Below are 13968 nucleotides of genomic sequence, written 5' to 3'. Positions count from 1 at the left end.
GGTCATAGAACTCAAGGAACAGGTAAATAGTCAGGTCATAGAACTCAAGGAACAGGTAAATAGTCAGGTCATAGAACTCAAGGAACAGGTAAATAGTCAGGTCATAGAACTCAAGGAACAGGTAAATAGTCAGGTCATAGAACTCAAGGAACAGGTAAATAGTCAGGTCATAGAACTCAAGGAACAGGTAAATAGTCAGGTCATAGAACTCCGGGAACAGGTTAATAGTCAGGTGATAGAACTCAAAGAACAGGTAAATAGTCAGGTCACAGAACTCACAGAACAGGTAAATAGTCAGGTCATAGGATTCAAAGGACAGGTAAATAGTCAGGTCATAGAACTCAAGGAACAGATAAATAGTCAGGTTATAGAACTTAAGGAATGGGTAAATAGTCAGGTCATAGAACTCAACAAACAGGTATGGGATCAAAAGTCAGGTCATAGAACTCGAGGAACAGGTATGATATAAATAGTTAGGTCATAGAACTCAAAAAACAGGTATAATATAAATAGTTAGGTCATAGAACTCGAGGAACAGGTATGATATAACTAGTTAGGTCATAGAAATCAAGAAACAGGTATAATATAAATAGTCAGGTCATAGAACTCAAGGAACAGGTATAATATAAATAGTCAGGTCATAGAACTCGAGGAACAGGTATGATATCAATAGTCAGGTCATAGAACTCAAGAAACAGGTATGATATAAATAGTTAGGTCGTAGAACTCAAGGAACAGGCATAATATAAATAGTCAGGTCATAGAACTCAAGGAACAGGTATGATATAAATAGTCAGGTCATAGAACTCAAGGAACAGGTATGGGATAAATAGTCAGGGCATAGAACTCGAGGAACAGGTATAATATAAATAGTCAGGTCACAGAACTCAAGGAACAGGTATGGGATAATTAGTTAGGTCATAGAACTAAAGGAACAGGTATGAGATAAATAGTTAGGTCATAGAACTCACGGAACAGGTATGGGATAAATAGTGAGGTCATAGAACTCGAGGAACAGGGATGATATCAATAGTCAGGTCATAGAACTCAAGGAAAAGGTATGGGATGAATAGTCAGGTCATAGAAATCGAGGAACAGGTATGGGATAAATAGTCAGTTCATAGAACTCAAGGAACAGGTATGAGATAAATAGTTAGGTCATAGAACTTAAGGAACAGATATGGGATAAATAGTCAGTTCATAGAACTCAAGGAACAGGTATGAGATAAATAGTTAGGTCATAGAACTTAAGGAACAGGTATGGGATAAATAGTGAGGTCATAGAACTCAAGGAACAGGTTTGGGATAAATAGTTTGGTCATAGAACTCGAGGAACAGGTATAATATAAATAGACAGGTCATAGAACTCGAGGAACAGGGATGATATCAATAGTCAGGTCATAGAACTCAAGGAAAAGGTATGGGATGAATAGTCAGGTCATAGAAATCGAGGAACAGGTATGGGATAAATAGTCAGGTCATAGAACTCAAGGAAAAGGTATGGGATAAATAGTCAGGTCATAGAACTCAAGGAACAGGTATGGGATAAATAGTCAGGTCATAGAACTCAAGGAACAGGTATGGGATAAATAGTTAGGTCATAGAACTCAAGGAACAGGTATGGGATAAATAGTTAGGTCATAGAACTCAAGGAACAGGTATGGGATAAATAGTCAGGTCATAGAACTCAAGGAACAGGTATGAGATAAATAGTTAGGTCATAGAACTCGAGGAACAGGTATGGGATAAATAGTCAGGTCATAGAACTCAAAGAACAGGTATGATATAAATAGTCAGGTCATAGAACTCGAGGAACAGGTAAATAGTCATGTCATAGAACTCAAGGAACAGGTATGGGATAAATAGTCAGGTCATAGAACTTCAGGAACAGGTATGGGATAAATAGTCAGGTCAAAGAACTCAAAGAACAGGTATGGGATAAATAGTTAGGTAATTGAACTGAAGGAACAGGTATGAGATAAATAGTTAGGTCATAGAACTCAAGGAACAGGTATGAGATAAATAGTTAGGTCATAGAACTTAAGGAACAGGTATGGGATAAATAGTCAGGTCATAGAAGTCAAGGAACAGGTATGAGATAAATAGTTAGGTCATAGAACTCAAGGAACAGGTATGGGATAAATAGTCAGGTCATAGAACTCAAAGAACAGGGTATGATATAAATAGTTAGGTCATAGAACTCAAAAAACAGGTATAATATAAATAGTTAGGTCATAGAACTCAAGGAACAGGTATAATATAAATAGTCAGGTCATAGAACTCGAGGAACAGGTATGGGATAAATAGTCAGGTCAAAGAACTCAAAGAACAGGTATGGGATAAATAGTTAGGTCATAGAACTCAAGGAACAGGTATGAGATAAATAGTTAGGTCATAAAACTTCAGGAACAGGTATGATATAAATAGTTAGGTCATAGAACTGAAGGAACAGGTATAATATAAATAGTTAGGTCATAGAACTCAAGGAACAGGTATGGGATAAAAAGTCAGGTCATAGAACTCAAAGAGCAGGTATGAGATAAATAGTCAGGTCATAGAACTCAAGGAACGGGTAAATAGTCAGGTCATAGAACTCAAGGAACAGGTAAATAGTCAGGTCATAGAACTCAAGGATCAGGGAAATAGTCAGGTCATAGAACTCAAGGAACAGGTAAATAGTCAGGTCATAGAACTCAAGGATCAGGGAAATAGTCAGGTCATAGAACTCAAGGAACAGGTAAATAGTCAGGTCATAGAACTCAAGGAACAGGTAAATAGTCAGGTCATAGAACTCAAGGATCAGGGAAATAGTCAGGTCATAGAACTCAAGGAACAGGAATGGGATAAATAGTTAGGTCATAGAACTTCAGGAACAGGTATGGGATAAAAAGTCAGGTCATAGAACTCAAGGAACAGGTATGGGAAAAATAGTTAGGTCATAGAACTCAAGGAACAGATATGGGATAAATAGTTAGGTCATAGAACTCAAGGAACAGATATGGGATAAATAGTCAGGTCATAGAACTCAGGAACAGATATTATATAAATAGTTAGGTCATAGAACTTCAGGAACAGGTATGGGATAAAAAGTCAGGTCATAGAACTCAAAGAGCGGGTATGAGATAAATAGTCAGGTCATAGAACTCAAGGAAAAGGAATGGGATAAATAGTCAGGTCATAGAACTCGAGGAGCAGGTATGATATAAATAGTTAGGTCATAGAACTCCAGGAACAGGTATGATATAAATAGTCAGGTCATAGAACTCAAGGAACAGGTATGAGATAAATAGTCAGGTCATAGAACTCGAGGAACAGGAATGGGATAAATAGTCAGGTCATAGAACTCAAGGAAAAGGAATGGGATAAATAGTCAGGTCATAGAACTCGAGGAGCAGGTATGATATAAATAGTTAGGTCATAGAACTGAAGGTACAGGTATAATATAAATAGTTAGGTCATAGAACTCAAGGAACAGGTATGGGATAAAAAGTCAGGTCATAGAACTCAACGAACAGGTATGAGATAAATAGTTAGGTCATAGTACTTCAGGAACAGGTATGGGATAAATAGTTAGGTCATAGAACTTCAGGAACAGGTATGGGATAAAAAGTCAGGTCATAGAACTCAAGGAACAGGTATGGGATAAATAGTCAGGTCACAGAACTCAAGGAACCGGTATGGGATAAATAGTCAGGTCATAGAACTCGTGGAACATGTATGATATAAATAGTTAGGTCATAGAACTCAAAGAACAGGTATGATATAAATAGTTAGGTCATAGAAGTCCCGGAACAGGTATGATATAAATAGTCAGGTCATAGAACTCAAGGAACAGGTAAATAGTCAGGTCATAGAACTCAAGGATCAGGGAAATAGTCAGGTCATAGAACTCAAGGAACAGGTAAATAGTCAGGTCATAGAACTCAAGGATCAGGGAAATAGTCAGGTCATAGAACTCAAGGAACAGGTAAATAGTCAGGTCATAGAACTCAAGGATCAGGGAAATAGTCAGGTCATAGAACTCAAGGAACAGGTAAATAGTCAGGTCATAGAACTCAAGGATCAGGGAAATAGTCAGGTCATAGAACTCAAGGAACAGGTAAATAGTCAGGTCATAGAACTCAAGGATCAGGGAAATAGTCAGGTCATAGAACTCAAGGAACAGGGATGGGATAAATAGTCAGGTCATAGAACTCGAGGAGCAGGTATGATATAAATAGTTAGGTCATAGAACTCCAGGAACAGGTATTGGATAAATAGTCAGGTCATAGAACTCAAGGAACAGGTATGATATAAATAGTTAGGTCATAGAACTCCAGGAACAGGTATGAGATAAATAGTCAGGTCATAGAACTCAAGGAACAGGTATGGGATAAATAGTCAGGTCATAGAACTCGAGGAACAGGAATGGGATAAATAGTCAGGTCATAGAACTCAAAGAACAGGTATGAGATAAATAGTCAGGTCATAGAACTCGAGGAACAGGGATGGGATAAATAGTCAGGTCACAGAACTCAAGGAACAGGTATGGGATAAATAGTAAGGTCATAGAACTCAAGGAACAGGTATGGGATACATAGTCAGGTCATAGAACTCGAGGAACAGGTATGATATAAATAGTTAGGTCATAGAACTCCCGGAACAGGTATGATATAAAGAGTCAGGTCATAGAACTCAAGGAACAGGTATGGGGTAAATAGTTAGGTCATAGAACTTCAGGAACAGGTATGGGATAAAAAGTCAGGTCATAGAACTCAAGGAACAGGTATGATATAAATAGTTAGGTCATAGAACTCAAGGAACAGGTATAATATAAATAGTAAGGTCATAGAACTCAAGGAACAGGCATAATATAAATAGTTAGGTCATAGAACTCAAGGAACAGGTATAATATAAATAGTCAGGTCATAGAACTCGAGGAACAGGTATGATATAAATAGTTAGGTCATAGAACTCCCGGAACAGGTATGATATAAATAGTCAGGTCATAGAACTCAAGGATCAGGTATGGGATAAATAGTCAGGTCACAGAACTCAAGGAACAGGGATGGGATAAATAGTCAGGTCACAGAACTCAAGGAACAGGTATGGGATAAATAGTAAGGTCATAGAACTCAAGGAACAGGCATAATATAAATAGTTAGGTCATAGAACTCAAGGAACAGGTATAATATAAATAGTAAGGTCATAGAACTCAAGGAACAGGTATGGGATAAATAGTAAGGTCATAGAACTCAAGGAACAGGCATAATATAAATAGTTAGGTCATAGAACTCAAGGAACAGGTATAATATAAATAGTAAGGTCATAGAACTCAAGGAACAGGCATAATATAAATAGTTAGGTCATAGAACTCAAGGAACAGGTATTGGATAAATAGGCAGGTCATAGAACTCGAGGAACAGGGATGGGATAAATAGTCAGGTCACAGAACTCAAGGAACAGGTATGGGATAAATAGTTAGGTCATAGAACTCAAGGAACAGGTTTGGGATAAATAGTTAGGTCATAGAACTCGAGGAACAGGTATGGGATAAATAGTCAGGGCATAGAACTCGAGGAACAGGGATGGGATAAATAGTCAGGTCACAGAACTCAAGGAACAGGTATGGGATAAATAGTCAGGCCATAGAACTCAACAAACAGGTATGGGATAAATAGTCAGGTCATTGAACTCGAGGAACAGGTATGGGATAAATAGTCAGGTCATAGAACTCAACAAACAGGTATGGGATAAATAGTCAGGTCATAGAACTCGAGGAACAGGTATGGGATAAATAGTAGGTCATAGAACTCGAGGAACAGGTATGATATAAATAGTTAGGTCATCTATAACAACTAAATGAAAATGTAAGTGATCAATATATAGCTCTGTTATTTCTAATATTTTGTTTAGTTTTCAAGTTTACCCTTAAATTTTGAATTTCAAAGCTTTCATTTTTTTACTGTAAAACTAAATCTATTACATTCAAATTGGATTTTTATTATAAATGCAATGCACCATGGTTTTGTGTCTAAACTAGACACCCATGGATAACCTAGTTTGGCCAGTTTTCATTGTTGGAGCCGAATTCTTTGGCTGGTTTGAAAAATATCGGGATCAGACATATTTTGGTTCATATGTGTGTAGTACATCAAACAGTTAAAAAACATATATTTCAAATTACAATGTATATTATATGAGGGTTCATACTTAATACAAAGAAAAATTTGTATTAAGTATATTCAACATAAAATGAACAAAAAAGAGTAGAATCTATCAGACTTTACTGCAGTAAGTGTACATGTGCTTCGTGTAGGTGGATGCTGCTCTGGGTGCAGAGGAGATGGTGGAATCTTTGGCAGAGAAAAACCTTCAGCTGGAGGGGTTGATAAATGAACTGGAGGAAGAGAAAGCAGACCTGGTAGGTAGAACAACATACATTCCTTAAATGGTTCATACTTTCTGGTAACCAAGAAAGAATTTTCAAGGCAATTTTCATATTTTTCTCATGATTTTTTTTGTCTTGACTAGGTAATGAGCAAAACTGATAGATTATCAGACCTTCTACCTGTTTGTCTGGATTTGTTGAGATTGATCACCTGCAGCCATTATAATTTTGTTGATATCATTTGCAGAATTTGTTATGCAGTATTCAAATGTGAACATTTCAGGAAGCTCTCCATGAGATGAATGAGGAGCTACAGGAGAACACGAGGGAGTCTGAGTTGGAATTACGTGAGGAGCTAGACCTGGCCAATGGAAGAGCTACTGAGGTAAATACAACACACTCTCGTCTAACTGGATCAGATCATTTATCACTGGTTTAGAAACGGCTTTCACACAATTCTTTTGTTGGGTCTTCATCATTTACAAGTTCTCATAATTTTTAGTTTTACTTAACAGGTTAGGTCCTTTACATTTATGTCACCAAGTTATTATTTATGGCTGGTTTTCATTTATGTCAGGTTGACATAGTTAATGTCAAGTTCTCAGAATTGATTTTTTGTGTTCAGCATTTTTTCCAGATCCTCTATATTTATGTCAAGTCCTTAGCATTTACAAGTCTGTGTTATGGCCTCAGCATCTATTTTAGGTCTCAGGTAATAATGTGATTTACTGAGTTTTTATGTGGCCCCTAGACAGTAGTTCTAATCAGTGATTCCTCTTTAACTGATGTCGCTTATAAAATACTCATAAAATAATAACTTATAACATATACGTGAATAATAATATAGAGTAACAGGACTTATTGATGATGTGTTGAGTATAATGTGTCACTTACTTTTACAGATGCAGAGAAAGCTTGATGCAACACAGGAGACTATTGCTGATTATGATGCCACCATTTCAAAGTTCCGGGAACTTGTGTCAAGTCTACAGGTATGTCAGGAGTCTGTGAGCTTGTATCAAGTCTACAGGTATGTCAGGAGTCTGTGAGCTTGTATCAGATCTACAGTTATGTACGGAGTCTGTGAGCTTGTATCAAGTCTACAGGTATGTCAGGAGTCTGTGAGCTTGTATCAGGTCTACAGGTATGTCAGGAGTCTGTGAGCTTGTGTCAAGTCTACAGGTAGGTCAGGAGTCTGTGAGCTTGTATCAAGTCTTGAGGTATGTCAGGAGTCTGGGAGCTTGTATCAAGTCTACAGGTATGTCATGAGTCTGTGAGCTTGTATCAAGTCTACAGGCATGTCAGGAGTCTGTGAGCTTGTATCAGATCTACAGGTATGTACGGAGTCTGTAAGCTTGTATCAAGTCTACAGGTGTGTCATGAGTCTGTGAGCTTGTAACAAGTCTTCAGGTATGTCAGGAGTCTGTGAGCTTGTGTCAAGTCTACAGGTAGGTCAGGAGTCTGTGAGCTTGTATCAAGTCTACAGGTATGTCAGGAGTCTGTGAGCTTGTATCAGGTCTACAGGTATGTCAGGAGTCTGTGAGCTTGTATCAGATCTACAGGTATGTACGGAGTCTGTGAGCTTGTATCAAGTCTACAGGTATGTCATGAGTCTGTGAGCTTGTATCAAGTCTTGAGGTATGTCAGGAGTCTGTGAGCTTGTATCAAGTCTACAGGTATGTCAGAAGTTTTGTCATTTTGTTATCAAATGCAGTGTGCTATAGATGTAGCATGGCCTATGTCTACACCACTTTTGGCAGAATATACTAGGAATGTCGCCCAGTATCATTAACAGATTTACCTTGTTTAACAACAGGATACCATCAGAGACATGAGGAGCCGTCAAGTTGAATCGGAACAGAAGACAGAGACACCGACTATGGAAGCATTTGATTTTAAAACAAAGTTTGCTGAGTCAAAGGCTTATGCTAAGGTAACTTTATCAGGTTTTCCTTGATGTACTTGATATTAAAAAAACACCATTTTGTATGAAGATTTACAGATTGTTTTAATCAAGATTTTCATGTTAAACACTGGCTGCTTTTGTTTATCGTATTCTGGACAGCTGGACCAGAGTATTTAGTTTATGAAATAGGGACAGACCTTTTGATTTGACATTACTTTCAGGCGAGCCTTGGTGGAGACTTTCAAAGCATGCATTAACATTTGCTTGTCCGTCAGGTTTGTCTCTGAAATGATCATGTTCAAAATTAGACAAACCAGTATGTCCATGTACGCGAATAGACCCAATGTCTAATTAGTTTTGGCATCCATTTGGTAGTTACATGCTAAACATATTAAATTGATAATACCATAGCTAGTTACAAGTTAAATATTGTGAAATTGGTAATGACATGTGTTTCTCTCCTTATATTTATGACCAAAGGAAGTAGGAAGTGTGGTATGTCTTCTTAACATTGATTTGACTGAATTTCATTCCAAAATAAAATCCCTGAAACCTGACCTCATGCTGGTACACTGTTTATTGTGGCTTCCTATGGGGGTGGCATGGCACTGTGGAACTGTAGTGGTGTTTACAATGCCTACTGGGGATTCTGTTTTATAAATTCCCGGTATAACTATCATTCTTATCACTTTACCAACCTAGCTGTTTTCCACACCAGGAGAAGGAATTTACTGATGCAATATTTATATGGAATTCACTAAGTTCAGTGTTTAGCCTAAATCTTTGTTGACTTGGTATAAAACTTTTCTTGTAACAATACCTTGGTGAATAGTATTCGGAATAACAGATTTTTTTTTCGAAATTCCTTCTCTCTTTCTGCCTATTCTGAAATATAATTTCAGTATGTTTTGTGTGTGTTTTTTTTTTCTTTCCACATCTATTAAACCTATTGGCAGAAGGTCAATTTCCTTTGATTCTTAGTTTTTTTTCTAATATTCATTTACCCAGAAAACCATCCCTAGACCCCAGTAAGTTACATGCCTTTGGTGGTAGCCTTTCAAATAAATAAATAAAAATCCATTGGAAAGGATATGGAAAGTTAAGACAAAAATAAATTGGAGCAGAAGATGTCAATGGAAAAATAAGTGTTGTTTTTTAAAAGATTACAGACTGTGTCAGTTTCTAATTGAAAGCATGAAGAAATGACAGACTGTTTCATTTGAACATATTGGTGTTTCCTGCATATGTTGGAGTAAATATCTTGTGTTGTTTCACTTATAATACAATTGCATCTTACAGACAATTGACATGGAGCTACGAAAATTGGAAGTACAACAGGCATCATACCAGGTGACACTCCTGAAGTCTTTTATGCCGAACTCCTTCAGCAACAGGGGAGGTAATTTGTGAGGGTGTCACTCGCGCCAGACTACATTATATTATTCAAAATAAGAAAAATATTCATGGACATTGTAGTCTGATTAACCTTTTCTTGAAGTATTTGTAAAGTAAGAAACCTTTTTCTACCATTAGATTGGTTTTTGCCCTTAAAATGTGGTGTTTGACTTGATCAGTTTAATTATATTTAAAATATTAAAGGCTATATATGGTCAATGCTAATGTTAACTCTCCCATTGTTCAATCTGTTGATGTTCTTGTTGTCAGTAAAGTCCTTGGTTGTTGTACAGGTGACCAAGATGCTGTTGGTGTGCTGCTCATGATTCCTAGGGTCATCAGTAAATGTGAGCTATTGGCCTCCCAGGTCAAAGATAAGGTAAATTATTGGGAATATTCTGGTTTTCTCTTTTCTGTTAATGGTAAATGTAAGGGTCTTTTACACAGTTGTACATTTAAATTGATAGATAGAAGGATATTGTTACTGTTTATGAATAAATAACAACATATGCAGATGTAAAATGAAAAAGGGTACTGTGCTTCCACTGGGGATCGAACCCACAACCCCTGACTTCCTAGTCAGATGCTCTACCACTGAGCTAATGGGAAATTCCCACTAGCTCAAAGCTAGGAGGCGACCTTATCCTATGTACACTTAAAATCTGCCACACAGATATATGGAACTTTTAGCTGAAATCCAGTGATAACTGGACTGATTGATAATTGTGCATCATAAGCTTTCCTGCAGGTCTTTGTTTAAATTACACACTGTAAACGATATTCACTATGACTGATACATTCCACAATGCATGTTTATTGGCAATCTACTTATAAAATTAAGGTTGACATGATTTTCAAATGGACAATGTTGCGAGTGTAATATATGAACTTACACTTAATGCTTATAATTTATGATTTAGTCTTATATGTTAAAAGGAAAATCATCTTTGTGTAACACCTATCATTAGATAAAAAAAATATCAGTTTTTAACTTTAACTTGAAGTAAACAAAAGATTGATTTCGACATGATGTACATGAAGTGTATAGTTTGTACTTGTCTTTACAGTTTGAGATGGTGTGTGTTGCTTGTACTTGTGCATAATTTTTTAAATAGTTTGTTCATTTGTACTCGTGTATAATGCTTGAACCTGTGTTTACAGTTTGAGATGGTGGAGAACATTAACCGGGAGACAGTACTGAAGAGCCACATGGCCCAGCAATGTAGCTACGCCCTACAGATGGTTCTCATGCTGAACACCCTCACCACCATCATGAAGCAGTATGAATAGTAAGTGTCCGTCATTCTCTGGTCAGTAAGAATAGTGTCGGTCAAACTCTGGTCAGTATGAATAGTAAATGTCAGTCATTCTCTTGCCATTAGGAATAGTGTCGGTCAAAGTCTGGTCAGCAGGAATAGTGTCATACTTTGGTCAGTAGGAAGTGTTGGTCATACTCAGACCAGAAGAAATAATAATTGTTGGTCATTCTCTGGCCGTTTAGGTCAATTAACAAGTCTTCGTTCACATGTCTAGGCATACAATTTTAACCAAGCCATTGTCATATTTCCAGGTCAAAGTCAAAAAAGTATTATTGCGGTCCATTCCTGACAACTACAGGCAGAAGTTAGAATTATATATTTTAGGTATATGTTCTTCTTTTGATATTGAAGTACAAGTATGTTTCAGTGCTATGAGGACGTGTAAGGTGGAGCTCTTTTGATATTGAAGTACATGTATGTTTCAGTGCTATGAGGACGTGTAGTGTGGAGCTCTTCCTTAAGATTGGGACGTTGCTACCAGAGATGAATGCCCATGAGAAGTCGGTCGACTACTTCATAGAGCTGCTGAGGAAAGACCAGGTAATACAAAGATTTTGGCCTTCTGAGTGGGACTAATATAGAATAAATACCAAGTTATCACACTTTTTTATCCTAGACTATGTTAAGAAACATTGAAATGTTTAATTATTGCAGAATACATTGTTGTGTATTGCTGAAGAATACAACGTAAAAATACTTAATCTTCAGCATTTTAGATTAAAAATGAAAGTGATATGACTATTTAATTAAAAAAAGGGCAAAATATTATGTGTATGACTTAAAACATGGGTCCACTGAGGTTAATTATGTAGACAAATAACTGAAAAGTACCTGTACAAATATATTTTGTCTGCTCCATAATATACCTGATACAGTGTATGTTGATATAAGTCAATTTTGATTTATACATTTTAAGCTTAAAACTTAAAATAAGGACTTGTAGATTGGAAATTTTAACCATGAGATTGCAGTGTATAAAGAATAAATATTTTCACAAATGATTGATGGTGTATATTTCAGCTGGATGAGAATATTTCTCTAGATCTTCTGGAGAAATCCATTAACTACTTCCAGGTAAGTCAAATTGTAATTTGTAACCCACTCTTCTGAAATAATCCTTATTATGAATAAATTAAATGAAACTAAAGAATTGAAAAGTGCAAAATTTTACCATTATTATAAGACATTAATGTTATTAAATCGCCAACAATTAAGGACTTTGAAATTAATCTTGATACTCATTGAAAAAATCTTGAACTGGAATACAATCACTTGGCCAGCCATAAAGAAATATCAGGAAATGACAATTAATGAATATTTTTTTCTTAATACGTTAAAAATATATTAAGATATGGATAAAGAGGCAGAGTGTCTGCCTGCATCCATTATTTATCCTATTATATTACATTTTTGAGAATAATTAGTTTTGCATTGACTTTTGAAGATTTTTTCAATTTACAGAAGGAAATATATAATGATCACTTCTTTGAATGTTCTTAGTAAATAATCCCAATTTCAGTTAATGCAACACTTTCACATATTTTGAGATGACATTTAATATGAAGACATAATCTGTATTGAGTAAACCTGCTGCTAAATTTACCTTTGTAGCCTTACTTACCTGATCTTGATTTACAGCAACTGCATGCCGTACACCTGGTAGCAGAGAAGGTCGACTGTACATCTCTAATGGCTAACAAGACCAAACTTGTCCTCAGTGCTTGTGACTGTGTCAGTACCGACATAGCTCGCCTCAAAGTACTGCTACAGGTAATATACCATACAGTTACAATGAGCGTGTCCTCAGTGCTTGTGACTGTGTCAGTACCGACATAGCTCGCCTCAAAGTACTGCTACAGGTAATATACCATACAGTTACAATGAGGGTGTCCTCAGTGCTTGTGACTGTGTCAGTACCGACATAGCTCGCCTCAAAGTACTGCTACAGGTAATATACCATACAGTTACAATGAGGGTGTCCTCAGTATCGGTGTCTATCTCCAGGTACTGCTATAGGTAATATACCTTACTGTTAGACCTGGCTTGTTCTCAGTACTTGTGACTAAAGGTCCATGGCTAGTACTGGTACTGTTATTACTGAAATACATGTACACTGCAGGCCTATTTATCTGAAATGTTGTTTTGAATTTTTCAGTTTGAATGTGTTAGCTAGTTTGGGAAGAACAGCATTCAGAAAGAAAAGAAGGAAAATATTATTAAACAGCGAAATTTAAAATCATAATTTATTTCCCAATACATGGCTGTAAAAAACATATTTTTTCTTCACTGCAGCCTGGACAGGAACAGACCCAGATCTCTATACTGCTGAAAGATCTGGAGAATTGTAACAGCGACACCCGTATGTGTGCCAGAAAGGTAAATACAGGCTGACATTGTACCCAGGTAGAAACACATAGGAATGCATGTGTTAAGCTTTTATCAGTTTCTGCTAAAAAACATCTTCATGTTCCTATATTATCTGTGAAGTATATATATAGTGATGGTAATTTACTGTTACCGATAGTAACCACTCGTCCCCGGTATAATAGCCGTCCCTGTAATGTCTGTACTGTATAACTATTACACTGAGTTTGAATTGTCCAGGTGAAGCGGAGACTACCACAGGGAGACGGAGCTGCTATGCCTCTATCATTTGGAAAAGAGGTAAATATTGACAATGATGTTTATGGTACATGTAAATGATTAAACACAGATGATATAGTAATAATTGAGTGCTATACTGAAATGTTTAGCTAATCCTGATAAAGGCAAATTTTAAAAACAAAAAATTTGAAACAAAAATAAAGGAGAGATCTTCCCATTAAATAATTCCTCCCACCACCACCACAACCACCACTCCACTGCCACTACCACCACCACCACTACTACCACCACCACCACCACCACCACCACTACTACTACTACTACTACTACTACTACTACTACTACTACTACTACTACTACTACTACTACACTAC

The 13968-nt window shown here is 36.7% G+C and overlaps 1 protein-coding gene across 6 annotated transcripts in view; it reads left to right on the top strand.

Moving 5' to 3' along the window:
* The window catches only part of LOC110466479 (dynactin subunit 1-like), a 46561-nt gene that overhangs the window by 8680 nt on the left and 23913 nt on the right, over positions 1-13968 (top strand). For 5 of the 6 annotated variants that reach the window (XM_021522994.1, XM_021522991.1, XM_021522993.1 and 2 more), the window contains exons 11-23: positions 6299-6403; positions 6654-6755; positions 7273-7362; positions 8187-8303; positions 8757-8771; positions 9576-9675; positions 9965-10050; positions 10833-10960; positions 11416-11530; positions 12011-12064; positions 12629-12760; positions 13283-13366; positions 13595-13654. In XM_021522994.1, coding sequence (XP_021378669.1) covers positions 6299-6403; positions 6654-6755; positions 7273-7362; positions 8187-8303; positions 8757-8771; positions 9576-9675; positions 9965-10050; positions 10833-10960; positions 11416-11530; positions 12011-12064; positions 12629-12760; positions 13283-13366; positions 13595-13654 — 1188 coding nt within the window. The remainder of the gene's footprint in view (positions 1-6298; positions 6404-6653; positions 6756-7272; positions 7363-8186; positions 8304-8756; positions 8772-9575; positions 9676-9964; positions 10051-10832; positions 10961-11415; positions 11531-12010; positions 12065-12628; positions 12761-13282; positions 13367-13594; positions 13655-13968) is intronic. The other variant, XM_021522992.1, reaches the window with a different exon arrangement.

This window comes from Mizuhopecten yessoensis, unplaced genomic scaffold (genome assembly GCF_002113885.1).
Source record: "Mizuhopecten yessoensis strain PY_sf001 unplaced genomic scaffold, ASM211388v2 scaffold11133, whole genome shotgun sequence".
In the NCBI taxonomy this organism is placed as follows: Eukaryota; Metazoa; Mollusca; class Bivalvia; order Pectinida; family Pectinidae; genus Mizuhopecten; species Mizuhopecten yessoensis.
Note: the sequence above shows the minus strand (reverse complement) of the source record. Positions and strands in the feature narration are given on the sequence as shown.